The sequence below is a fragment of the Macaca nemestrina genome, chromosome 7 (assembly GCF_043159975.1).
Source record: "Macaca nemestrina isolate mMacNem1 chromosome 7, mMacNem.hap1, whole genome shotgun sequence".
NCBI lineage: Eukaryota > Metazoa > Chordata > Mammalia > Primates > Cercopithecidae > Macaca > Macaca nemestrina.
Genome location: NC_092131.1, coordinates 3,416,631 through 3,440,040, shown reverse-complemented (window position 1 = coordinate 3,440,040; position 23,410 = coordinate 3,416,631). Strand labels below are relative to the sequence as shown.

Genomic DNA, 23,410 nt, shown 5'->3' with positions numbered 1-23,410 from the left:
CCCCGCCCCGCCACGCCACGCCACGCCCCCACCCCGCCACGCCACGCCCCCACCCCGCCACGCCCCGCCTCTCCGACCCTGGACAGTCCCCTGGGCCCACCCCGCCCCCCGGTCCTGTCCCCGCCCGCCTCTGCGGGGCCTCCCATCCTCCCGGGCGGACTCCACTCCCGCCCCCTCCCCGTGGGTGCCCCCGCCGGCCCCGCCCTCCCAGGCTGCCCCCGGCGCCCCGGGCCTCCTCCCGGCAGTCCCTGAGTCCCGCAGGCCCCGCGTCCCCGCTGCACCCCCGTCCACTCCCGTGGTCCCTGGTCCGGCATGGCGCGCGCGGTGGGGTCCGAGCGGAGGCTGCTGGCCGTCTACACCGGCGGCACCATTGGCATGCGGAGTGAGCTTGGCGGTGAGTCTGAGACCCGGCGCCCTGGGCGGGGGGAGGCCTCTGGACCTGGCCGAGACCGGGAGCCTCTGACCCTCCTGCACCCACGGGGGTTGTGGGGGAGTCAGATCCGCGCCTGGTTGGGGGTTGCGGGTTGGGGTCGCTCTCCTTCGGTTCCGGCCACCGCCGGCCCCGCGTGCGGAGCCCCCACCTGGACAGAGGAGGTCGGTGGGTCCTTGTGGTCGCCGTGCTCTTGGGAGCGCCCTGCGACCCTGGGGCCAGGCGCCCTGTGCTGCCGCTGCGCCCCTGAGGGCCAGCGCCCTGGAGCCCTGGAATATGGGGCAGGAGGGCCCCAGGGCTTTGGTCTGCCCCTGCTGCCCTGGACACACAAGCCGGGAAGGCTTAGGAGGCTGCGAGGACCCCTCACCTGCGACACCCGGGAGGGTGTCCCCATCCCCTGAGTTCCCTGGGGTCCTGGTCAGGAAGCAGTGCCTGGCACGATACTGGGGCCACCTGGCATCTGCGGGGACACATGTGTTCACACTGGAGGTGGCCTCAGAGCCCTGCTTCCTCTGCCCCTGTGTGGACCTAGTTGACTAGAGACCAGCGATTACACCCGGACTGAGTTCTGCCTGGGTAGGGTCAAGGCCTGGGACAGGCACCGAGCTCTGTGGTACTCCAGCACAGTGCTGCCAGCCTGGGCTGGGCACAGGAAGGATGGTAGCTTGGGGAGCCTGAGGCCACCAGGATGGGGAGAGGACAGTTGCACTGGAGCCTCCAGAATGCCTGGGTGCTCCCCAGGAGGGCAGGACCTTCCTGGGGCCCCCACGTGGGCTCTGCTGTGATGTGGGGTGCTCCCTCCCTCGGGGCCAGAACAGCCCCCTTGCCCGTCTTGAACCTCATTGCGACCCTCCATGGGCCGCTGCCTGCCTTTCCCTCGGGAGCCCTTTCTACTCCTCCTCCTCCTCCCACTCCTTGCTGCCCTGGCCCCTCCCCACACTACTGCTTGTGTCCACCACAGCTCTCCCTCCTGAGATGGCTGGGACCCTCTCCAGCTCTGCCAAAGCCCCAGGGCCTCCCCTGGCATGACCAGAACATTCTCTTGTCCCTTGCCCATCTGCCAACCACTTCCCTGTCCCTCCATTCCCCACCCCCTCTCACGGCCTGTTCCCCAGCAACTGTCCCTCCTGGCCACCCCTTTCCGCTGCAGTGGCCGCTCAGAAGCCACCAGCACTCTGTCGGTACTCTCAGATTCCACCCGCCGCACCGTGACTGGTGCAGACCCTCTGGAGGCCCACTCCGTGCCCAGCCCAGGAGACAAAGCCTAGTGGGGCTCGTCCACGAGGGACTCAGGCCCCAGGAACATGGCTGTCCAGGCTGCTGGGAGCCTCCTCTGCGCTTCTCCCTCTGCCTGTGAATGGAACAAAGTCATTCACAGTTTGGCAAACGCCCCTGTGTGACACTCCACTGACAAAGAGTGACACAGTTCCTGTGCTTGACCCTCACAAGCCAGAGAGAGAGGCTGCCATTGAAGGGATGGCACGCATTAAGGAGCTAGTCCCAGGGACAGGATCTGCCAGGGCCCTGCAGGGGCTGTGGGCTGATAACAGGGCCTGGGCCTGGTGTGTGGGTGGCTGGAGTTTTGAGGCAGCCCAGGGAGGGCTTCTCTGAGGACACAAAGCCTGCAGGACAAAGGTGGGAGAGGACCAGGCCAGGAGCAGCCCTGCAAGGTGCAAGAAAGAGTAGGGGGGAGCCCAGCAGGGCTGGAGCCTGCCAGAGCTGCCCCTGAGCAGGGACAGGACCTGGGAACTCTGTCTGGGGCCTGGTCCGACGCCCCTGACACTACCCCTTCAGGCTTGGTGTGTGGCCAACTGCAATTTCATTGAGCTCAACACATACTTCTTGACTGGTCCAAGCTGCAGGGACAGGTGGACTCTGACTGCAACCCCGCCACACACCCGTCTCGCTTGGCCCCTGCGTGCTCACCGCAGCAGCCTGTGGGCGCACTCACATGCGTGAACCACATTTCTGAAAGAGGCTGTGAGGTCCTGCGTCTGGGTGGGGAACAAGAGACTTTGATGCTGGAAACTGGGTGTGGGGCGTCAGTCTTCAGACCTGAAGCAGCCTTCTGAGATCCCTCGGTGCTCTGTGCACTGGGGTCCTGGCTTGTGCTCAGCAGCCCGTCCTCGTGTGGCTGTGAGGTCACCCCTAGCTGTTGCTAGCTGACCCAAGTGGGGCATCCCACTTCTAGGAACCTGCAGGAATGGGCTCCCCACGACTCCTCGTGAGGTTGGAGCAGCCAGCCTGTCCCAGCCGGCGAGGGCGCGTGTCTTCAGAGCCCTCGTGAAGGTGAGGGTCTCTCTCACCACAGGATGAGGCGGCATCTCCTGGCTCCACGCTGAGGGCTTCCAGGACACTGCTGTCAGCCCCAGGCCCTCCTGTGCCCCCGTCGCCGGCATCCTCACTGCCCACCCTTCTCCACTTCAGGAAGGCTTCTAGGGAGCCCATGGTTCAGCCCCAGAAGACGAAGGAGGAAGAGACAGGAGATCTGGTCCCCACTGTCTTCCTGGATGAGGGGACCACGCACGCCCATGGAGCAGCTGGGGAGCCCGAGGGCCGGGGCTGTGGGAGACCAGGGGCCCTCATGCCAGCTCTGCTGTGTGACGGCAGTCAGGCATCCTTTGGGGACATGCAGAGCCTCATGGCGTGGGAAGTGACAAGGCTTCCAGGAGCGAGGGCAGCACTCACAGGCCAGGGAGGGAACCAGGCCCGGAGTCCAGGCGAGCCACCCTCCAAACCCCCACGACTGCCCTGAGTCCCAGCCCCGCCAGGCGGCAATGATTTACTCCCTCCACACTGCTGACGTGGGCTCTGGCCTTCCCTGGGGAGGTGAGAGGGGAGTGGTGGCCGTGCCACAGTAAAGCTGTTTGGATTGGCGCTGTTGGAACAGCTTCTGTGTCTGCTGGTAAACAGCGACCTGTGGGTGGAACGCTGCACACCTGGAGCCCTGCCAGAGTTCAGGGAGGGCAGAGGTGATGCCTGCGGGGACGCCCCTCGACCCATCCCTTCTCTGAGTTCACTGAAGCTATCACAGGTCAAGGGGCAGAGTGAATCCAAAAACGGCTGATAAGCCCAAGCTGGCATCAGTGGCCACGTTCCATACGGCCGAGAAACTTGCAGACTTCCTGTGTCAAACTGGGAGCCCCACCTACTTGCCAGCTTGTCCCAAAGTCCCTCCTGAGCCCGGCTCCTTGCAGGCACAGCAGGGAGGGCGGAGCTTTGGGGCCAGGCAGCGGAGAGGAGCTCCCTGCCCATTGGCCACATGGGTCCCAGCAGCCGAGACTGTGGGTGGAGTGATGCCCGTGGCTTCTTGGTCACTGCAGCGGGGTCTGTGCCCGTGGCCTGGACCTCCTTCCTGAATGGGTGCTACACGTTCACGAGTTTCTGAGCCGAAGCTTGACTTCGTGGTGACAGTGGGGCCCTCCCTTCCAGGTGTGCTTCCAGGTCTCAGCAGGGGCTGAGGAGTTTCCAGGTCACCAGCGAACTCAGGCACCTGCCTGGACAGGCCAAGGAAGAGGTTCCAGGCAGGGCCGGAGCGTTCAGGTTCTGCAGGCCTTGAAGCTTTTGGAGGGCCCTCATTGAGAAAAGTAATACGAGTTACAAAATCAGAGTTAGGTGTGAAAGTCGGTGTTTCTTTAAAATAAAAGAAATTGCTCCGGCTGACCAGGCGCGGTGACTCACACCTGTAATCCCAGCACTTTGGGAGGTGGAAGCAGGTAGATCACTTGAGGTCAGGAGTTCAAGACCAGCCATGGACAACATGGTGAAACCCCTACTAAAAATAGTAAAAAAAAAAAAAAAAAAAAAAAAAAAAAATTAGCCATAATGTGGTGGTGGGTGCCTGTGGTCCCAGCTACTGGGGAGGCTGAGGCATGAGAATTGCTTGAACCCAGGAGATGGAGGTTGCAGTGAGCCTGGATCTTGCCACTGCACTCCAGCCTGGGTGACAGAGTGAGACCCTGTCTCAAACAAACAAAAAAACCTGATCCCACTGCATACCTGTTAGAATGGCTGCTGACGTACCACACATTGACTGCGGGGTGAGGTACTGGAGCCCCAGAATTAGAAAGTGGTTCACTTGCAGGTTGGTAAGAAAACTTTACTGGTGACAGTATAGGCTTGAAAAAGGAACATTTGGCCAGACATGGTGGCTCAGGCCTGTACTTCCAACACTTTTGGGAGGCCAAGGCAGGTGGATCACCTGAGGTCAGGAGTTTGAGACCAGCCTGGCTAACATGGCGAAACACCGTCTCTACTAAAAATAACAAATTAGCCAGGCGTGGTGGTGCATGCCTGTAATCCCAGCTACTCACACCCCCGGGTACTTGGGAGGCTAAGGCAGGAGAATCGCGTGAGCCTTGAGGGTGGAGGTTGCAGTGAGTGGAGATGGCGTCACTGTATGCCAGCCTGGGCAACAGAGCGAGACTCTGTCTCAAAAAAAAAAAAAAAAAGAAAAAGAAAAAAGAAAGAAATTGACCAGGCTGGTTTTGAACTCCTGGGCTCAAGTGATCTTCCTGCATCAGCCTCCCAAAATTCTGGGCTTACAGGTATGAGCCATACAAACCACTGCAAAGCACATATTCAGTGTTTTGCTCGAGAGAAGAGGACACCAAGAGAATTTAGTCTTGTCTTTGGCTGATTTCGCCTGTGGTGCCCACACATCCCCCTGGCAGGGACAGCAGGGCCCATATCCACGCCTACCACTCTGCAGCATTCCTGGAAGTTTCTGGAAGCTGTTCCCCCACATGAGTCAGCAGCAGCTGGAGGTGACCTTGCGCAACGTGTGTCCCACAAAGCCAAACCAGATGTGTCCCTCCACCTTCCCCATAAGACACCCCAGCTTCACCTGCCACAAGGAGTGGAGAGTGACTTTTCATTTCCTGTGGCCGCTGTGCCGGGCGGCTGAACACCACAGAAGTTCATTCTCGGGTCTGGAGGCTGAGGCCTGAGAGGGGTTTCCCCAGGCTGAGCCAGGGTGCTGCAGGGCACTGCTCCCTCCTGAGGCTCTGTGGGAGGAACTGCCCCTGCCACCTCCGCTGTGTGGTGGATGCCACAATCCTTGGCTTGTGGCCGCATCACTCCAGTCATCCAGCCCAGCATCTCCAAGGGCCGCTCTGCCCTGTTGTCATATGGCCTTCTCTTCTGTGCCTCCCACCTCCCCATGCCCTGTGGCCTCCCACCTGTAAGGAGACACGAGAGGGCTTTTAGGGCCCACCTCCCACCCCACGACCCCTAACATCACATCCACAAAGACACTTCCATGACCCCCACGACCCCTAATATCACATCCACAAAGACACTTCCCTGACCTCCACGACCCCTAATATCACATCCACAAAGACACTTCCATATGAAGTGACACCCACAGGTACCAGGGATTGGGATGTGGACATCTTTTTTATTTTTATGTATTTATTTAATTTTTTGAGACACAGTCTCATTCTGTCACCCAAGCGGGAGTGCAGTGGTGCCATCTTGGCTCACTGCAACCCCCACCTGCCAGATTCAAGTGATTCTCCCGCCTCAAGCTCCCAAGTAGCTGGGATTACAGGTGTGCGCCACCAGGCCCAGTTAATTTTTGTATTTTTCGTAAAGATGGGATTTCACCATGTTGGCCAGGCTGGTCTTGAATTCTTGACCTCAAGCAATCCGCCACCTCAGCCACCCAAAGTGCTGGGATTCCAGGCCTGAGCCACTGCGCCGGGCCCTGCGATGTGGACATCTTCTAGGATGCTTTTTCAACCCACCGCACATGAGACAGGGACACTTGGACACCAGTGTGGGGTGGACCCTGGCCCTCTGGATGCCCAGGGTCTGAGGTTGGGTCCTTGGGGTTCACAGGGCTGGTGAGTCCAGACCTTTGTTCTGGCAGCCCGTGTCCTGGCTGCACTCTGGGCGCCTCGGAGGGTAGACGGGTAGACAAACACGCATGGGCTCTGCCTCCCCCGTCTGCTGGCTGACCCCTACTGGCGGGGTGATTTTGTCAGCGGCTGCACCTCCGCCGACCTGTATCATCCAGTCCTCCGGCAAACGTCGCCGGGGCTCCACCGGCCTTTGTGTAAGGCCAGAGAAGATCATGGGTGCCATAAACCTTCATGGGGCCAAGGGGCTGGTGTCCTGGGGCCGGTGACTTAACAGGCAGAGATGTGGAGACCGGGCTGAGCCCAGCGGTGGAGGGCGACGGCAGGCAGGGGTGCGGCTGGAGGGATATCAGAGGGGGCTGCTTTAAATCACCGAGTTTGGGATTAGTTTGTGAACCAGTGATAGGAGACGGGTGCGGCTGCAGAGGGTGACAGGGGAAAGCAGGTGACCATGGCGGGGGTCTGCAGGATAGGATAGGACACTGCTGCTGGGGGAGGGAAGGGAGGGCCAGGAGGGAGCTTCGGGGCTGGCTGGAGGCCCTGGACGGGTGGCTGAGGGGTCAGGGCTTTACACTGAGCGGCTGGCCCCAGGGAATGAGTGGTGTGGCCAGGTCTCCGTTTATGGGATGAAACTGAGATGCAGAGGCTGCAGGAAGGTGGCAGAGCTGCTAGGGGTGGGGCCAACCTCGCACACACACTTGCTGTGTGCGAGGCCCTCTGGGTCGGGGAGCTGGGGAAGGGGACCTGGGCTGGACCCTGAGGGAGTCACACAGTCCATGCCCTTTCGGAGCTCGAGGGTCAGTGAGGGAGAATGTGGGAACAGCAGTACAGCCTGGGCATCTGGGAGGGCTTCCTGGAGGTGGTGCTCCAATCTGGGTCTTGAGGCACCTACTGGGTGAGAAGTGGAGATGAGGCAGGACTTCCAGGCAGAGCCTGCAGCACATCCACAGTGAGGCAAAGGCTGAGCCCCGTGGACCTTGGTGAGGAGTGTGGACTGAGCATTTGGAGAAGGGGTGGGAGCAGGGGCAAGGCCTGAGTAGAGCAGCTGGAGACCTGGGCAGAGCTCCTGGGGCTGTCCAGGTGTGAAATGAGGAATCACCATGGGCTCCAAGGCAGGAAGCCATGGCTTCTAAATGCGGGTCAGCGGCCTGCCCTCTGAGGCATCCCAGGGGCAGCCATAGCCCTTCCTCCAAGCCTCTGACTGTCATAAGACAGGAACCCCATCCCGCCAGCTCTGGTCCTGCCCCTCAGTGAGGGAGGAGGAGGCCATGGCTGCCAGTCCCTGACCCCACCATCCACCTGGACTCTGCCTGCAGTGCTCGTGCCTGGGACGGGCCTGGCTGCCATCCTGAGGACACTGCCCATGTTCCATGACGAAGAGCATGCCCGAGCCTGCGGCCTCTCTGAGGACATCCTGGTGCTGCCGTGAGTGTGGGCTCCTCCCGGTCCCGGGCAGGGCATGGCTGCTGGGGGGCACCGAACCCGAGGCTGGGCACTGCTGGCCAGGCCCACGTGAGCCATTTGCTCACCCCTGTCTCTAACATCCCCTCAGCTCACAGGGCTTTAGGATTGACCAGCAGCCGCCTTCCACCAGAGCCTGAGCCTCTGAGGGTGCCCCTGTGCCTGGTCCCACCTTCCCTCCCTGCCCTTCTCCCACACCCCCAGCCAGGCTGGTTTGGCAAGTGTGATGAGGGCTTCCCATCTAGGCACCCTGTATATCAGGAGCCGGCTGGCCCAGGCGGCCTTGTCCCCAGCATGGAGATCCTTCCATTTCTCTGCTCTGGGCCCAGCTCCTTGATGTCCCCCACAGCTGGGGGTGAGCTGGGAGTTGCCCTCCTGATGGCTGACCGCCACAGCCGTCGCAGGCGAGCCTCCTGCCAGCAGCCTCTCCTGCCGGAGCATGGGCTGGTCCCAGCCCCCCTCTCCGAGCTGCTGTGGGAAGAAGACTGCTGGGAGTGGCCCATCCTGACCCACATCCTCGCCCCTGTGGGGAGCTCCAGGTGGAAGGGGTCCGGGCCCTGTGCCTGGGATGCTGAGAGTTTGCTGTGTGCAGAGCCCTTGGCGTAGGGGCCCCACCTCCGCCAGAGGGGAGCAGAGCAGGTCAGGACATTTGGAGGTGCAGAGCAGGAGCCTGCAGTTCCGCCTCCTGCTGTTCCCGTCCCGCAGCCCGGCCACCCCCAACCAGAGGATCCTCTACACCGTGCTGGAGTGCCAGCCCCTCTTCGACTCCAGTGACATGACCATCGCTGAGTGGGTTCGCGTTGCCCAGACCATCGAGGTAGTAGGGCTGGGGAGTGCTGGGTGGGGCTGTGGAGAGTGGGCAGGGCTGTTGGGTGTGAGTGGCGCTAGGGAGCATGGGTGGGAATGGGGAGTGTGAGCGGGGCTTGGAGTGTGGGCGGGACTGTGGAGTGTGGGCGGGGCTGTGGAGTGTGGGCAGGGCTGTGGAGAGTGGGCGGGGCTGTGGAGTGTTGGGGGCTGTGGGTGTGGGCGGGGCTGTGTTGTGTGGGTAGGGCTGTGTTTCATGGGTGGAGCTGTGTTGTGGGTGGGGCTGTAGAGTGGGAGTGGGGCTATTTGTGTGGGTGGGGCTATGCGTGTGGGCAGGGCTGTGGGTATGGGCGGGGCTGGTGGATGGGCAGTGGCCCACAGAAACACTCTGGGACAGGTGAGGAGCTGCAGGGTCTGGGGTGGAGTCTGCCTGCCCAGCCTGGGGCCTGGGAGCATCTGGGAATGGCAGCTTCAGGAAATCCGGGCAGGGTCCACATGTCAGAGCTGGGGGCAAGACTCTGAGGCCCCCTCCCTCATGCAAGCTAGGGGTGGACGTAGAGGGCCAAGTCGACTTCCCAGGCGAGGACACAGCGGGAACAGCTATCTTAGCCTGTCTCAGTTAGTATCTGGGGCATGGTGTGTGATGCTACCTCGAGGGCCGACACGCTCCTTGTGCCTGGCTGGTGACCGGCTCACTGCCCTCTGTCCGTCCCCTCCCCAGTTGGGGTCTTAGTGGATTTAGGACCACAGCACTTCTTGCAGATTCTTGTGGTTTACAGCGACCTGTGTGCTCACCCTGCAGGCAGAACCACCCCCCACCTCATCAGCTTTTCTTCTCCATTCTCCCCCACCACAGCACGCTCCCATGTTACCTGAGCTGCCTCCCCTGGCAGGGGCCTCCTGCCCTCTCCAGTCCCAATTCTCACCTGCTTCGTTTACAAACCCCCTGCTCCCCTGAGTGGGAACACCTAGGCTTCCCCTTCCCAGCAGCGGGGTGGGGGGCAGCACCACCCAGGACAGGCTCCTCCATCTGTGGCCGGCAGCCCTCACTGGACAAGGCCTGACTGCTGTTTGAGGCCCACGAAGGTGCCCTGTGGTCAGGGACCAGCCCTGGACAGCCTCACAAAGGCCTTCTCAGCTCAGGGGCCCAGCCTGCCGTCTTGCCGCGAGTGGCCAGCAGAGGGCGCCCTTCCCCTCCTTGGCCTCCGCTGCTCTGCAGTTCCCCGGGCCTACAGGGCTTGGTGTTTCAATAGCCCACCAGGCAGGCCCAGGCTTAGTATGGGACCCTGGGCTCTTGGAACGGTGCCCTGGCAGCCACAGCCTGGACCTGCCACCCTCCAGGGGGTGGTGGCCAGGAGATGTCCCTGCATGACCAGCTTCACTGCTGCCCTTCAGTGTCCTGCCCCCCAGCCCAGGTCCAGATTCAGGCAACCTCCATGGTCACCTGCTGGCTCCCGGCCATGGCTGTGCCTTGACCCTGCAGGCGTCCTTATGCCCACCATTGTGTTCTTGCCTGATCCGCCGTCTGGACTTCGAGGCTCATGCACTACCACAGCCCCCTGCTGCCATGTGAGGCGCTCTCCCACCCTCCAGGAATGTGCAGAGGCCCCTCGGAGGGACTCATTCTCGAGTGCTCTGAGGGGAGCCTCAGCGCGCGGTGGGTGCACCTGAGTGGCATGGAAGCCTCGGGGCAGGGAGAGCGTGGGGGTCCCAGGACTCCACGCCAGGTGCTCACCTTCCAGAGAGGGACTTCCAGGCCAGGGCCCCATGGGCGCCTCCCCCGAGTTCTCCCCTCTGCATCTGGACCCTTTCCCCCTGCTGCACCCTCCCCCACGCCTGCTCCCCGAGGGGCTGGCCTGCCTGAGTGTGCGCCCCTCCTGCAGAGGCACTACAAGCAGTACCACGGCTTTGTGGTCATCCACGGCACTGACACCATGGCCTTTGCTGCCTCGATGCTGTCCTTCATGCTGGAGAACCTGCAGAAGACCGTCATCCTCACTGGGGCCCAGGTAACCCCAGGGGCCCGGGGCTTCTAGGAATCGGGGCTTCCTGAGGCCACAAGTCAAGTCTGTGCTGCCGGCGGCCGCTGCGGGATCCTGGGCTTCCTGCTCAGCCCGGCAGCTCCTGAGCTGGCTGCTGCAGGGCCCGTGCTGGGCCTCATGAGTGCTCAGGTCCTGCCAGGGTGCCAGCCCACTTGCCCCATGGAGGAGGTCATCTCCTGCTGGTGGCCCCGGGAGCTGTGAGGCCCTGGAGCCCCCAGAGCCATGCCCACCTCGGCCCTGGGGGTGCCAGGCATCCCTTCCTCTCCTCCCGATGCTTGCTCGCGGCCGCTGCCCACCTCTCCGTCTGGCGCAGCAGGATGGCTACACACAGAGCAGTGCCGGGAGGCCCCCACCGCGTCCCTGCCTTTGTCCCTCTCTTTGCTCCACCCACTGTGGTTCCAGGCAATGCCATCCTGGGGGCCCTGGCACACGATTTCCCCGCTTCTCTCAACCTAACCCAGCACAAATCCCATAAGCCAAGGCCAGTGGATTGTTCTGGAAAACTGGATTTGAGGGGAGGTGGCAGGGGAGGTCGGCTAGAGGCTGACTAGGGGTTCCTGTTGCCTGCGGGTGGCAGTGGGCACCTGAGCCCCTTGGGATCCTTTCCCATGGCTGAGGCTAAGGTCTTGTGTGGGAACCCGGTACCTATGTCCCTTTGAGCTTGGTGGCAGCTCCAGGAAACTCCATGGAGGCTGTCTTAGGAGGTCTGCGGGGAGCAGTCCAGGGAGGCGGCTCAGCCATCCTGCTCTGCTTGCCTGGAGCCATCTCCCTTGTCCCTCCGGGGTCTCCCCGGGGCCCACTGCACACCTGTTAGGGGGGAGCAGCACCTCCCGCCCCAGAGCTCGAGAAGGAGGGACAGGACTCCGGCTGGTTTTCCTCTTCCCAGACACTCCCGAGCCCTGGCGCAGCAGAACGTCCCATGGGCCTCTCCAGGGGAATCAAGGGCACAGTTACGAGCGCTGCGGGCCCCAGGAATGTTCACATGCATGTTCTCCTCTCCCTGATGTTGGCCTTTGTCGGGGCATCCTTATCCCTGTTATACCCATGGGGAAACAGGCTTATAGGCCAAGGACTCACCCACAGCCACGCACCACATAAGGGCTGAGCCAGGGAGGACCCAGGACCCAGGACCTAGGACTGCCACCCCCTGCCAGGGCTCTCTCCCTCCAGAGGCCCTGCACTGACCACTGCCCGGCCGCCTCCTCCTGAAGACCCTGGCCTCTGCACGGCCACCTGCGCCCTCCTGGGACACGCTACTCAGTCAACCATAGGGCACGGTCGCCCATGCTAGACACAGGCAGCTGTGGGAGGAGCTGTACTGTGCCTGGCATCGCGAGGCAGTTCCTTTCTGTCACAGCCCACCTACCCCTCACCCCCACCACCCTCCTTCCAGCCCACAGTTCTGCTGGGGTAACAAGGGAGCTGGGCAGGGCAGCTGGGGTGGGAGGCCTGGGATGTGTTCTCCAGTATGGGGACCGGCTGGCCTCTGCTGCCAGCACTCGGCTCTTGGACCTGTAAAGGGAGCTGGTGGGTGGGTTGAGGTCCTGGGTGCAGTCTGGCATCGTCTGCAGGGGCAGCTGTTGTTGGCGGCCTTGGAGATGGGCTTACTGCCCAGCTCCTCTGAGCACCCCATTCCCCCAAGACACCCATCTCCAGGCTGCCTGCTGCAGTCCAAGCCTGCCGGTCCTCTCTCCCACACCCCACCTGGGGCTCCTGGGCTGGGCCTGGAGGTTTCCCTGGAGTGATGAGCTGGGCATCCCAGGCTTCTGGGCGTCCCAGGCCTCAGCTCCTCCGTGGCCTCTCCCCCAGGTGTCCATCCATGCCCTGTGGAGCGACGGCCGTGAGAACCTGCTGGGGGCACTGCTCATGGCTGGCCAGTATGTGATCCCAGAGGTACCTGCCTGGCACGCATGGAGGCGGGGCAGGTGGGGCGGGGACGGGAGCCCGAGAGCAGCCGGGAAACAAAGTCCCCCCAGGCCCCTCCCCAGACGCCACTGCCAATGGCTGGGTGCGCTGTCTTCTAGATCTTACGTTGTGGATATTTACATTAGAGATATGTATGTAAGTTTTACATTAGAGATATGTATGAAAGCTTCTATAAGACCTCATACGATGGATATTTACATTAGAGATATGTATATAAGTTTCTATAAAAATAGGTTGCAGCCAGCATGGCTTTGAAGGGTGTCCCTTGCCCTCCTCCATGTCTTTCCCTGTCATGTGGTATCCCAGGAAGATGTGTGCAAAGATCCTCCAGCCTTGGGGCAGGGGCTTTCCCTTAGGCTCTTGAGCAGCTTGACACCGGCTCCTGAGGGCCTCAGGAACTCCCATTCACCGTGGGCAGCGGGTCTCCAGCATCAGCTGTGCTCACTGCACCTTTGGGATGAGTTCCCAGGGCGCTCTAAGAAACAGGGATGGGGGCAGTGGGCAGGTGGGAAGGGAAGGAAGTACGGTGCCCTCCTGCCACCCAGCCACCTGCACACCCCAGGCGCTGGGGTCCCCAGGCCTCTGCAGGCTCCGGTTAGCCTGGGGGTAGGTGGCAGGGCAGGAAAGGGCCTGAGCAGGGCGGTACCTGCTCCCAGGAGGGTCTCTGCCTGTGGTGGGTGGGGTTACAGTCCCGCCTCCCCCTGGGCCTGGGCACCCCATTGATGGCAGGGAGGAAGCTGGAGGGCAGAGGGGTCAGGGACAGGGTGGCCGCTGCTCTGAGCTCTGTCGCTTCCTTCCCGCAGGTCTGCCTCTTCTTCCAGAATCAGCTGTTTCGGGGCAACCGGACGACCAAGGTGGATGCTCGGAGGTTCGCAGCCTTCTGCTCCCCGAACCTGCCGCCTCTGGCCACTGTGGGTGCTGACGTCACAGGTAAGCCCCGCAAGAGCAGGGCCAGGTGCCTGCCCAGTGCTGGTGCTGGCCAAGGGGTGGCTGCAGGGAGCTCGTGGCTGGGACTCGGCAGAATTTGAGAGCACCGTGCCTGGTTCTGAGTTGCCCTGGCTTATTTCTGGCCTGGGCTGTGGAGAAGCCAGGGCTGCGTGGACAGGCCTGCTGCGTGGCCACAGAGGGGGGGCCTCCACAGCTCCCTGTAGGCTCAGAGGCGGGAGACCTGGAAGAGAGGTTTGGGGCATCTGACCCTCGTGTGTCCTGCCCAACCCCTGGCCCCAGGCCGAGGAGGTCCTCAATGACCACCTGGCTCTGCCGCACCTCTGTGTGCCATAGCCTTGTCCCCGGGAGTTTCAGGGACTCTTTCTGTCCTCTGGTTCCGGCGGGCAGCCCAGCCATCCTTGCGGGGCTGACTCCAGCCGGTCCTGTGTCCTGAGGCTTCCTCCTGGGGGGCCCAGCCCGCCCCCTGGCCCTGGCTGTAGGAGCAGCCTTGGGGCTTGTTCTCAGAGACCGTTGCCCTGCCAGACCTCACCTGAGACGCAGGGCCACTCCAGTGGCCTGCCCGGAAGTCACTCCCTGGCCTACAGTGTCTCTGTCTGGGATGTGCGGCTCCTGAGGGAGCCCCTGCCTCCTGGACTCTACCCGGCCCCTGCCCGCTCCAGGTCCATGACTGGCATGGCCAGTCCTTCTGACCCCACCCCAGCACCCCTCCCTGAGGCGGCAGGAGCGTCCCCTCCCTCCTGCGGGACGCATCCTGCCTACCCTGGCCCCCTGCTGTCTTGTGGCAGCCCCAAACCTGCCCTGTGTCTCATCCTGACTGACTGAGGTGAGGTCCAGCCCGGGGGAGGCTCCAGGGCTTGGCAGCACTGGCCTTCCTTTGGGCGCATTTGACGCCTCGCCTGGGGCTGGGTGGGGCTGCCTGCCCAGGACTGAAGCAGCTGTTCCCGTCTTTGGGGGGGTGGGTTGGAGGTGCCCCCTCTCCCACGCTGGGCTTCTATCCAGGCCTGGGTCATGGCGGGCTGATGGCTCAAGCCCACAAGGTCACTGGACGCCTGAGGAGGCACTTCCTAGGGAATCTCGCGGTGCAGCAGGGGCTCCCCGCTCCCCACTCCCCATTTTAAGGAGGAGCAGACCCTCCTGGAGAAAGGGTTGGACTGTGGGTTGCTGGGGCACCACTTCCCTCCTGGAAGATTTCCTGGACACAGGCAAGGACCCTGGGGAGCTCCAGGGCCTGGCATGAGGGGGCCCTGGGAAGGGTCTGGCGGGGCAGGGGCCTTCCTGGAGCACCCACCGGAAGCCGGGGACAGGAGGGGCTCTGGGCACGTCTGGCTGCGGGGCGTCTGCAGAAACGGGTGGAGGCAGGTGATTCCGAAAGCCCCGGCATCTTTGGCACTCAAGACAAGGCGTGCGTGTGGGAGTCCGAGCTCGGTGGCGGCCTTGCTTGTTGCCCCAGGGCCCCTCAGCAGGGCAGAACAGAGGAAACTGCCTGGTTCTACAGGTGAGAAACGGAGGCAGAGAGAGCCAGGCTCCCACAGGGAGGCACCGACTCAAGCCTGTGCTGTCTCCTGTCCTGGGCTCACACCCTGAGCTCCAAAGATGCTGGGGCTTTTGGAATCACCTGCCTCCACCCGTTTCTGCAGACGGCCCTGCAGCCAGACGTGCCCAGAGCCCCTCCTGTCCCTGGCTTCTGGTGGGTGCTCCAGGAAGGCCCCTGCCCTGCCAGACCCTTCCCAGGGCACCCTCATGCCAGGCCCTGGAGCTCCCCAGGGTCCTTGCCTGTGTTCCTGTTCCAGCAGGGGGACTGCTGCTCCCTCGAGCACCTTCTAGGGAGTGTGATGCCCAGAACACATCAGTGTGTCTGACACGTGTGCAGCACACCGGGTCTCGGGCCTGGGCAGGGTCCACTTGCTCACCAAGGGCCGGAGCAGCCCGAAAGGCTTCTTGGAGGAGGTAGCTTGTGAGCTGGTGCTGGTGGGGTACTGGCTTGCTTGCCCATGCTGGATGCTGGCACTCGGCTCCTCCAGCCCAGGGAGAAGGAGCAGCAAGAGGTGTGGGCGGTGCCCTGCAGGCTCGGCTCCCCCGTGGGGCCTGATTCACACCTTATCTGGGGCTCAGGAGTGGAGCTTCTGCTGGTGGGTGGACCCCGCCCCGGCAGGGCGCAGAGGACCGTGCTCCGGATTCCAGGGACTCTGCCAGCACAGGGTGCTAAGCCTGGGCAGGCCACGAGGCTCAAGACACACCGGCCTCAGGCCCAGGGCCGCGGAGCCGCTCCTGGGCGTAGCTCTAAGGCTGGTCTGGACGAGAGGCTGTCCCGGTCCCAGCCCCCCACCCCTGAGTGTTTCTCACATGCATGTGGGTGTGGGAACCTGATGCCAGGCTGCCGGGCCGGTTCTGGCACCCGGTGTTGAGAAACCTCAGGCCTTGCCCAGGGCGTGGCGGCTGGGGCCCCTGGGGAGGGGCATGGGTTGGCAATGTGCACCCTCACCCTCTCTGAACCAGCTGGGGGTAGCAATGCCAGCCTGGGCCGGGATGCCAGCTACCAGCACCCTGTCGAGGGCTTGTCCTGGGCTTTTTACCTACTGTTTGGGAAGTGAGGGGCTGAGCTGGTCTGGGAGTCATGGGCAGGCTTGGTGCTCCTGTCCGCAGTCGGCTCGGCACCAAGGAGTGGGGGGTGCATGGGAGGCTGGAGGAGGCCCTGCTGGCCCTGTCCTTTCCGTGTGTCTGAGGAGACCACACTGTCACCCCCAGGCAAATCCTGCACCCTTACCCTTCTGTGCTGAACCGAGGCCCTGGCCCACTCTGCTGGGGCCCTTAGAGCAGAGGAGGGTGGAGCAGGGGACATGGCTGTGGGGTCAGGCCAGGCCTGTCACGCACCAGCCGTGGGTCCTTTCGCTGGGTCATTCCAACGCAGAGCCCCAGAGCCCTTCCCTGTGCACTGGGAGAAGCCACCTCCCTCCCAGACATGTCCCAGCCACCCCAGCTGTGCCACATCCAGCCTTGAGGCTGCAGACTACACCGTTCGGCTCCTGTGCTAGGCTCTGGTATCTGTAAAACAGGGCCATAGTCCCTCCTGGGGGGTGAGGGGCTGAGCCAGCAGGCCTCCCCTGGCGCTCCTCTCTGCCGCTGGGTGTGGGCTCATCATTCCCCTGGCCTCCAGCAGGCTTGGACAGGAAGGACTGGGGTCCCAGGGGTGGCCTCCACAGACCCTCAGGAGGCGACGGTCAGTGCAGGGTGGGTGTGGGCCCTGTTTGTCTCTGTGTAATAACGCCCTCTGCAGCCATAACTCTCTGCTGGTGGCAGCGGTGCCCCCTCCTTCCCTGTGCTGATGCCTTATCTGCTTGTCCAGCTGAGACACACACTGTCAGTTAAAGGGCATCTCACGCTGCCATCGTGTGGGCCTGACTGATGCTGTGGGCACTGGTGGGGGTGGAAGACTCACTGCCGGGCCCCTGCTCCCCCCTTTCTCATCCCCAGCACCCCACATCTCCCCTCTTCAGCTCCACCATGCCAGGGAAGTCCTTTTTATCGCATGCAAGCTGCTCTGGTGGAAGTGGCCAGAGACACACGGGTGGCATTTCCCTGAGGGCAGGAGGAAGAGCCATGTGTAGGGGTCCTCAAGTGCTGTCCCAGCACTGTGCTGGGCTCTCCAGGCGCCCAGGCCTTTCCCCGCCTCTGGGCCCCGGTTTCCCTGGGCTGGGCTCTCCGGCCTCCAGGGTGTTTACTGCCCTGGGCAGGCTCTGACACCACACAGTGCGGTGGGAGTCCCCAGTATCCAGCCCTGCTCTGCTGGAGGCTGCCATGAGTGTGGAGAGGGGCCGAGGGAATGGACCCCATCCTCGGCGCTGGCCTCCGAGGGTTTGGGGGCCGGGCTTGCGGCGTCAGCCTCCCACCCCCACCCACAGTGGAGTGAGAAGGTCGGAAGAACCCTGGGGGCTCGAGTGCTGCCAGAGAGGCGGCCTTCAGCTCGAGGACAGGCATGCCCTCTGAGGAGCCCGTCTGCATGGATGGGTTCAAGGGGCACTGACCCCAAATATCCATCCCTCTCCACTTCACCTGGAGCCTGCACCTCCACCATCACCCACCCTGGGTGTGGGGAGGGGGTGATGGGTGCACATTAGGATTTTGGGGTGAACTGGATGGAGGCCTTCTCTCCCCAGAGGTGAGGGATCCGAAAGTCCATTTGTTCACTCATTCAACCACTGAGCCGGTGGGCAGTGGGCACAGTGGGTGCCCAGCAAGGGGCAGAGGAGGCTGGCTGGTTCGACAGTGCTGCCCCACGCCTGTGACCCAGCGCAGCGACTGCTGGTGGCTTCCCAGCTGGGCACACCTGCCCTCCTCGTCTCTGCGCCCGCCTGACGCCCCCATGCAGCCTGCAAGGCACAGCCGGGCCTCCATCTCTGCGGGACCCTCCTGCCCCCTTGCCTGGCCAGTGGAGATTTCCTGGGCTGTCACCCTTGAGACTGTGTTGCCCATCGGTCTCTCGCTGGCTGAGTGCCTCCTCCCGCAGCCCCGTGCATGCTGCGGAGCCTGGCACAGGCCGGATTGTGCCACAGCCTGGGAGGATTTGCCTGTGGGAGAGGAGGCAGGGCAAGGGGACTGAGGTGCGAAGGCTCAGGGTTCTGAAAACAAGGGAGGAGGCGGCCTGTGCAGAGGGCCAGGCGCTGGGCTGGGGTCTCGGCTGGCGGGAGACCTGAAGGTGCCACACAGGCCCTTCCCTGTCGTCAGTCAACAGGGAGCTGGTGCGGAAGGTTGGCGGGAAGGCGGGCCTGGTGGTGCACAGCAGCATGGAGCAGGATGTGGGCCTGCTACGCCTCTACCCTGGGATCCCCGCCGCCCTGGTAGGGACCGCCCCGGCCATCCTGCCCCTGCAGCCCCGAGCCCCAGCCCTCTGCAGCTCCCATGGTGCCCAGGCTCCCTGGGGCCCTCACCAGCCAGTGTAGACCCCACATGGACTTGAGATGTCTGCAGTGTGGCCACACCGGCCCCAGGCCCTGTCCCCGTCCTTGGTCATGGTGCTTTCCAGCCTCATGGGGAGTGGGCAGGGTTGGGGCGCGCCTCACGACCAGAACGGGGTCCTCCATGCTTTCCTAGAGGCAGCGTCCTCCCCCAGATTCCAGCTGGCTCGGAGCCGCCCCTGCTGTGCTGGACAAGGGCGTTTGCGCTGGGGCCTCTGATGGCCTTCTTGGCTCCTCTCCCACCTCTCTGAAGTGTTTCCACGGTGTTCTGCCACACAAGGCCTTCGTCCCTACAGACAGGGCAACCCTTTGGGAGAATGTGGGGGGAGCAGCCCCCTGCAGGTGCCAGCAGCCATGCACACCTGCCAGGAGCCCTGCTGTCCTGGGAGCAGGGCAGGCACCAGCTGCCCCTGGCTTGGGGTCCCTCTCCTTGGGAGGACACGGGGCAAGCCTCAGTGGTGCTGAGGGCAGAGACCCTCACCATCCAGCCCTCCCTCCCACCACCGCCCCACAGGTTCGGGCCTTCTTGCAGCCTCCCCTGAAGGGCATGGTCATGGAGACCTTCGGTTCGGGGAATGGACCCACCAAGCCCGACCTGCTGCAGGAGCTGCAGATGGCGACCAAACGCGGCCTGGTCATCGTCAATTGTACCCACTGCCTCCAGGGGACTGTGACCACAGACTATGCAGCTGGCATGGTAGTGCCAGGAGATCAGGGCCTAGCGGGGAAGGGGACAGCCTGAGGGCCTGGCAGAGGTGGGCTCTGACCCACCCCTCACGGGCTGGGGGCCGTGGTGAGTCACCCTTCCTGCCCACATGCCCCTTCCTCACAGGCCATGGAGGGAGCCGGTGTCATCTCAGGCTTCGACATGACGTCGGAGGCCGCGCTGGCCAAGCTGTCGTATGTGCTGGGCCAGCCAGGGCTGAGCCTGGATGACAGGAAGGAGGTGCGGGCGCTCTGGGGCTGTGGGCGACCCTCGGTGTGCACAAGCCTGTCAGCTGGCTCCCAGGGCGTGCCTGGGGTGGTGCCGGAAGAGCCTGGGGGCCGGCCCAGGGTGTGTCCTGTTTGGGAAGGGGAGGGATGTGGCTCCCCATAGTGGTGAGGGGCAGCTCTGGGCCCAGGCTCCCCACAGCCCTCACCGGACCCCCAGCCCAGGCTCCGCCTGTCCTTGCGCCTTCTCAGCCTGCATGGAGACCTGAAGTTCCCCTGTCGCCAGGAAATCCTCTCCTGCTTCCCACTTTTCCTGGAGGGTAGGATTCAGACCCAGCTGGCCCCAGACCCTTGGGCTGCCAGCCCCTGGGGCTGGGCAGAGACCTCTGGGGCCCATGGAGACCCCGAGCTGGTAAGGCCAGGGAGTGGGGCTGGCCTTTCGAGGGGACCTGGCCCACTCTGGCCCGAGGGATGAAGCACACACGGCCGAGGCTCAGGCCGAGGGCAACCTCTGCCTGTGTCTGGGTAGCCGAACCTCCAGGCTGTTCTGGGCTGCCCATCCAGCCCTTGCAGAGCCACTTCGCCTCTGTTCTCTCCCCCAGCTGCTGACCAAGGACCTTCGTGGGGAGATGACACCACCCTCGGTGGAAGAGTGCCAGCCCTCACTGCAGGGCAACACGCTGGGCTGTGGGGTCTCCTGGCTCCTCAGTCTGAGTGGCAGCCAGGTAATGGCGTGGCACACGAGCCTGAGTGGCAGCTGGGGGCTGTGCATCCTCTTGGTCACCCTGGGATGCACCAGGCAGGCACGAGCGCCTGTAGCCATCACTCCAGCCCAAACAGTTAGGCACACCCCGGTTCTGGGGCCCAGGAGGAGGGTTTGGGGTCTGCAGCAAGGAGGGTTTGCAGGGTCCCTGGGGCAGGATGCAGGAAGGGCCAGGTGGTGGGCACACAGCAGGGAGGCTGGGGGACAGGGCTCGGCAGGCCACTGCCTTCTGACTGGCAGCGCTACCTTAGTGCAGGGCTGCCTTGGGAGCTGCCTGTCCGGAAGACAGGTGGGTGAGTGGGGGCGGTGCTTGCTCTGGGCTCTCCCAGGCTCTGAGCACCAGGGGTTCCAGGCCCCCACCTGAACATGGAGGTGAGGACCAGCCCTTGAGCACGTCCCCTGCACAACTGGGGTGCCTAGACCTAGGAAGGAGGGCTTTTGAGGCCTGGGGTCTGCAGGGGAATGCGGCCTCCCTGGACCCCGCAACATGCCCCCTTGGCTGTTGGACCAAGCATCCAGGCCTGACATGGGGCCTGGTAGGCCAGACAGCCTTGTTCCCCACTGCCTGGGGTCCTGCCCTGGTCTCAGTGCCTCAGTTTCCCCCCTATAGGGATGGACCTGTCTTGTGAGCCATGTGCTACAACTGTTACTTGCTGGGGCGGGTGATGCACAGATGGAAAGGACTGGCGTGCATGGCCCGTTATTAGGGCAGCTGCATGGGGCTTGAATGCTCTAGGGAGACAGGCCAGAGGCCTTGTCACCAGGCCATGTTGTGCCCGCTGGGTATGGTGGCACCTGTGAGGCCTCTGCCAGGACCCCGGCCTTTTGGCGTCTTGGGGAGCTCCTGGATGCCAGGTGCTGGGGGCAGGTGGCTCCTCTGGGAAGGTGCAGCCGTGGGAACAGGGCCTTCCTCCCAGGGGAGGGGTCTGGCTCCCCTTCCCACACTCCTCACGAGGGTGACACGATTCTGTCCCGACAGTGGTGGGAGCAGATGGGGGTGTCTTGGAGGGTGGGTAGCAGGCCCTGGCCACACACCTGTTGGGGACAGAGCTGGATGGTGGTCTCATGGCCTGGCCTTGGCTCCAGGGGCAGGGGGCCTGGGTGGGGTGGGGTATTGAGGCTCCACCGCAGGCCTTCCGACGTGGCAGCTCAGGTTCCTTCTCACCCACGCCCTGGGATCTGTGGGCCCTTGTGTGGGGTCTGGCAGGGGTCACACAGCACCAGGGACTGCCAGTTCCACCAGATGCCAGAGGGAGGCATGGGTCCCAGGGTGCTGCCTTCCCCACCCAGGAGGCAGATGCCCTGCGGAATGCCCTGATGCCCAGCCTGGCCTGTGCTGCCGCCCACGCCGGCAACCTGGAGGTGCTGCAGGTGCTTGTGGAGCTGGTGAGCCTCCCCGACCCTGGGGGCCTAGCCCCAGCCACACCTGGCCCGGGGGCTCTGAACCCTCTAGGCAGGATGGCCTTTCATCCACCCACTGACCACACTAAGCCCTTGTCGGCCAGACTGGGCAGCAGGACTGTCCTGCCAGCTTGTGGGGTCTCACTGCGGCTTTGAGGGTGGGCGCAGGGGCTGTGCTGGGCCCTACCCTCAGAGGGACCCCACCCTCCCCATGGCCTACCTGGCCCCGCCCGGCCCTCCCTCAGGGGTTGCGTGTCCTTGTGTCACCTCAGGGCAGTGACCTGGGCCTGGTGGACTTTAACGGCCAAACCCCACTGCACGCGGCTGCCCGGGGAGGCCACGTAGAGGCAGTCACCATGCTGCTGCAGGGAGGTGTGGACGTGAACACCCGGGACACGGACGGCTTCAGCCCGCTGCTGCTGGCCGTGCGGGGCAGGTAGTGGGGCCTGGGCACAGAGCTGCCTTGGGCAGGTGGGTGCAGAGGCTGTGGGCTCCTGTGCTCAAACAGCCTCCCGGGGCTGGGCTGGGAAAGGAGGAGGACACCTGCTTCCTAAAGGCCGCCCCCCTAGCCTGGGGCCCAGTAAGACCCCAGCCCAGAGTTCCTAGAAAACAAAAATGTTATGGACAAAGCCGGGAGGACCCGGTGCTTCCGAGTCATCTCTGTACACCTGTGGGTATGGGGGGCTGGGGTGGAGTTGGGGCAGAAGGTCCTGGCCCAGCAGCCAGACGCGGTCAATAAAAAGCAGGCTACTCGGCTGCAGATCTGGGGCTGCAACAGGCAACTCGGGTCCTGGAGGACAGGCCCAGCCCATGCATTTGGGGGTCCCCTGCCCCACCCACAAGCCCTGGCTGGTGTCTCTTCCCAAAGCCCCGAGCAGCAGCAGAGGCAGTGTGTGCCTCTACCCCTGCGTAGGGGGCAGGGCCAGCACTGGTGGGATCTGTGTCCTGTCTCCCCTTCCTACTCTTTATTGCCCCTGGACGCCCAGCAGCCCTGGGCCTGGGAAGGCCGAGGACCTGTCTGCTGGTGCCACTGCCCAGACGCACGTGGCTGCTCAGAGATCCCAGGGTTCCTGGCGATTCCTCCCTGCGGGTGGGAGGACTTGGCCTGCAGGACCCTGGGTTGTGTTTGGGGAGGGAGTGCTCAGGAGTCCCATGGAGAGAAGGCCGGGGTGTCTGAGCCTGGGGTCATATGACCCTGCCGTGTTCAACTGTGGGTCTCCCTCCCCAGCGGTGAGCCCTGGGGTGGGGTGTGGCGCCCTGTATGAAGTCAGTGACTGGGGTAGTAGGTTCTTTCCAGGCTTCTGTGAGCATTGACAGGGTACTCAAAAGAACAGGAGAGAACAGGGTGATGGACAGGATGGGGAGGAGGGGCTGTGAGGGTACCCCAGGCAGGGCTGGGGTGATCTGGACTGGAGATTCTAGACTGGGAGTCCTTGGGCGTGGGTGGGTGGCACAGAGATGAGCTCACACAGGCCCACCCCCTCGTCCCTTCCTGACTCATAGGACCAGGCTCACAGCGACCCCCCAACTGGTCTCCTGGCCTCACTCCACCGCCAGGCTCCCCGAGGCTGCCTGCCTGGCCCTGCTGTGCCCTAGTGGGGTGCGAGGAGGCCACCGCCTCATACCTATTCCAAGGCTCCCTAAATGGGGTGACGGGGGGGATTTGTGGTGCTTTGCAGGGGTGGGGGCATGGCCAGTGATTGCGGCACAATCGTTAGGTCACCCCATGCAATGGGCTGTGTGGCCTCGGGCCTTTGTGCCTCTGCTCCAAGGCCTTGCTAGAGCCCCAACCCCACCACAGACTCCACTGTCCGGGTGCCCCGCCCCCACTGCACCCCAAGGGCAGTCAGCCGGATTGATTCAGTGTCTGCTGGGCCTGGCTGAGGAGGTCA

General features: G+C 63.5%; 1 protein-coding gene across 4 annotated transcripts in view; it reads left to right on the top strand.

Annotated features, from left to right (window-relative positions):
* Positions 1–243: 243 nt before the first annotated feature.
* Positions 244–23,410, top strand: part of LOC105489828 (asparaginase) — a 29,984-nt gene continuing 6,817 nt past the window's right edge. For 3 of the 4 annotated variants that reach the window (XR_011625468.1, XM_024795402.2, XM_011755002.3), the window contains exons 1-12: positions 268–394; positions 7,608–7,716; positions 8,458–8,569; positions 10,440–10,565; positions 12,408–12,491; positions 13,328–13,454; positions 18,195–18,307; positions 18,939–19,121; positions 19,257–19,370; positions 19,957–20,079; positions 21,408–21,503; positions 21,791–21,954. Coding sequence is in view for 3 of the 4 variants with exons in the window: in XM_024795402.2 (XP_024651170.2) it covers positions 313–394; positions 7,608–7,716; positions 8,458–8,569; positions 10,440–10,565; positions 12,408–12,491; positions 13,328–13,454; positions 18,195–18,307; positions 18,939–19,121; positions 19,257–19,370; positions 19,957–20,079; positions 21,408–21,503; positions 21,791–21,954 (1,433 nt within the window). In the remaining variant the exon portion in view is untranslated. Of the gene's footprint in view, positions 395–7,607; positions 7,717–8,457; positions 8,570–10,439; positions 10,566–12,407; positions 12,492–13,327; positions 13,455–18,194; positions 18,308–18,938; positions 19,122–19,256; positions 19,371–19,956; positions 20,080–21,407; positions 21,504–21,790; positions 21,955–23,410 lie in introns of all 4 variants that reach the window. The other variant, XM_011755004.3, reaches the window with a different exon arrangement.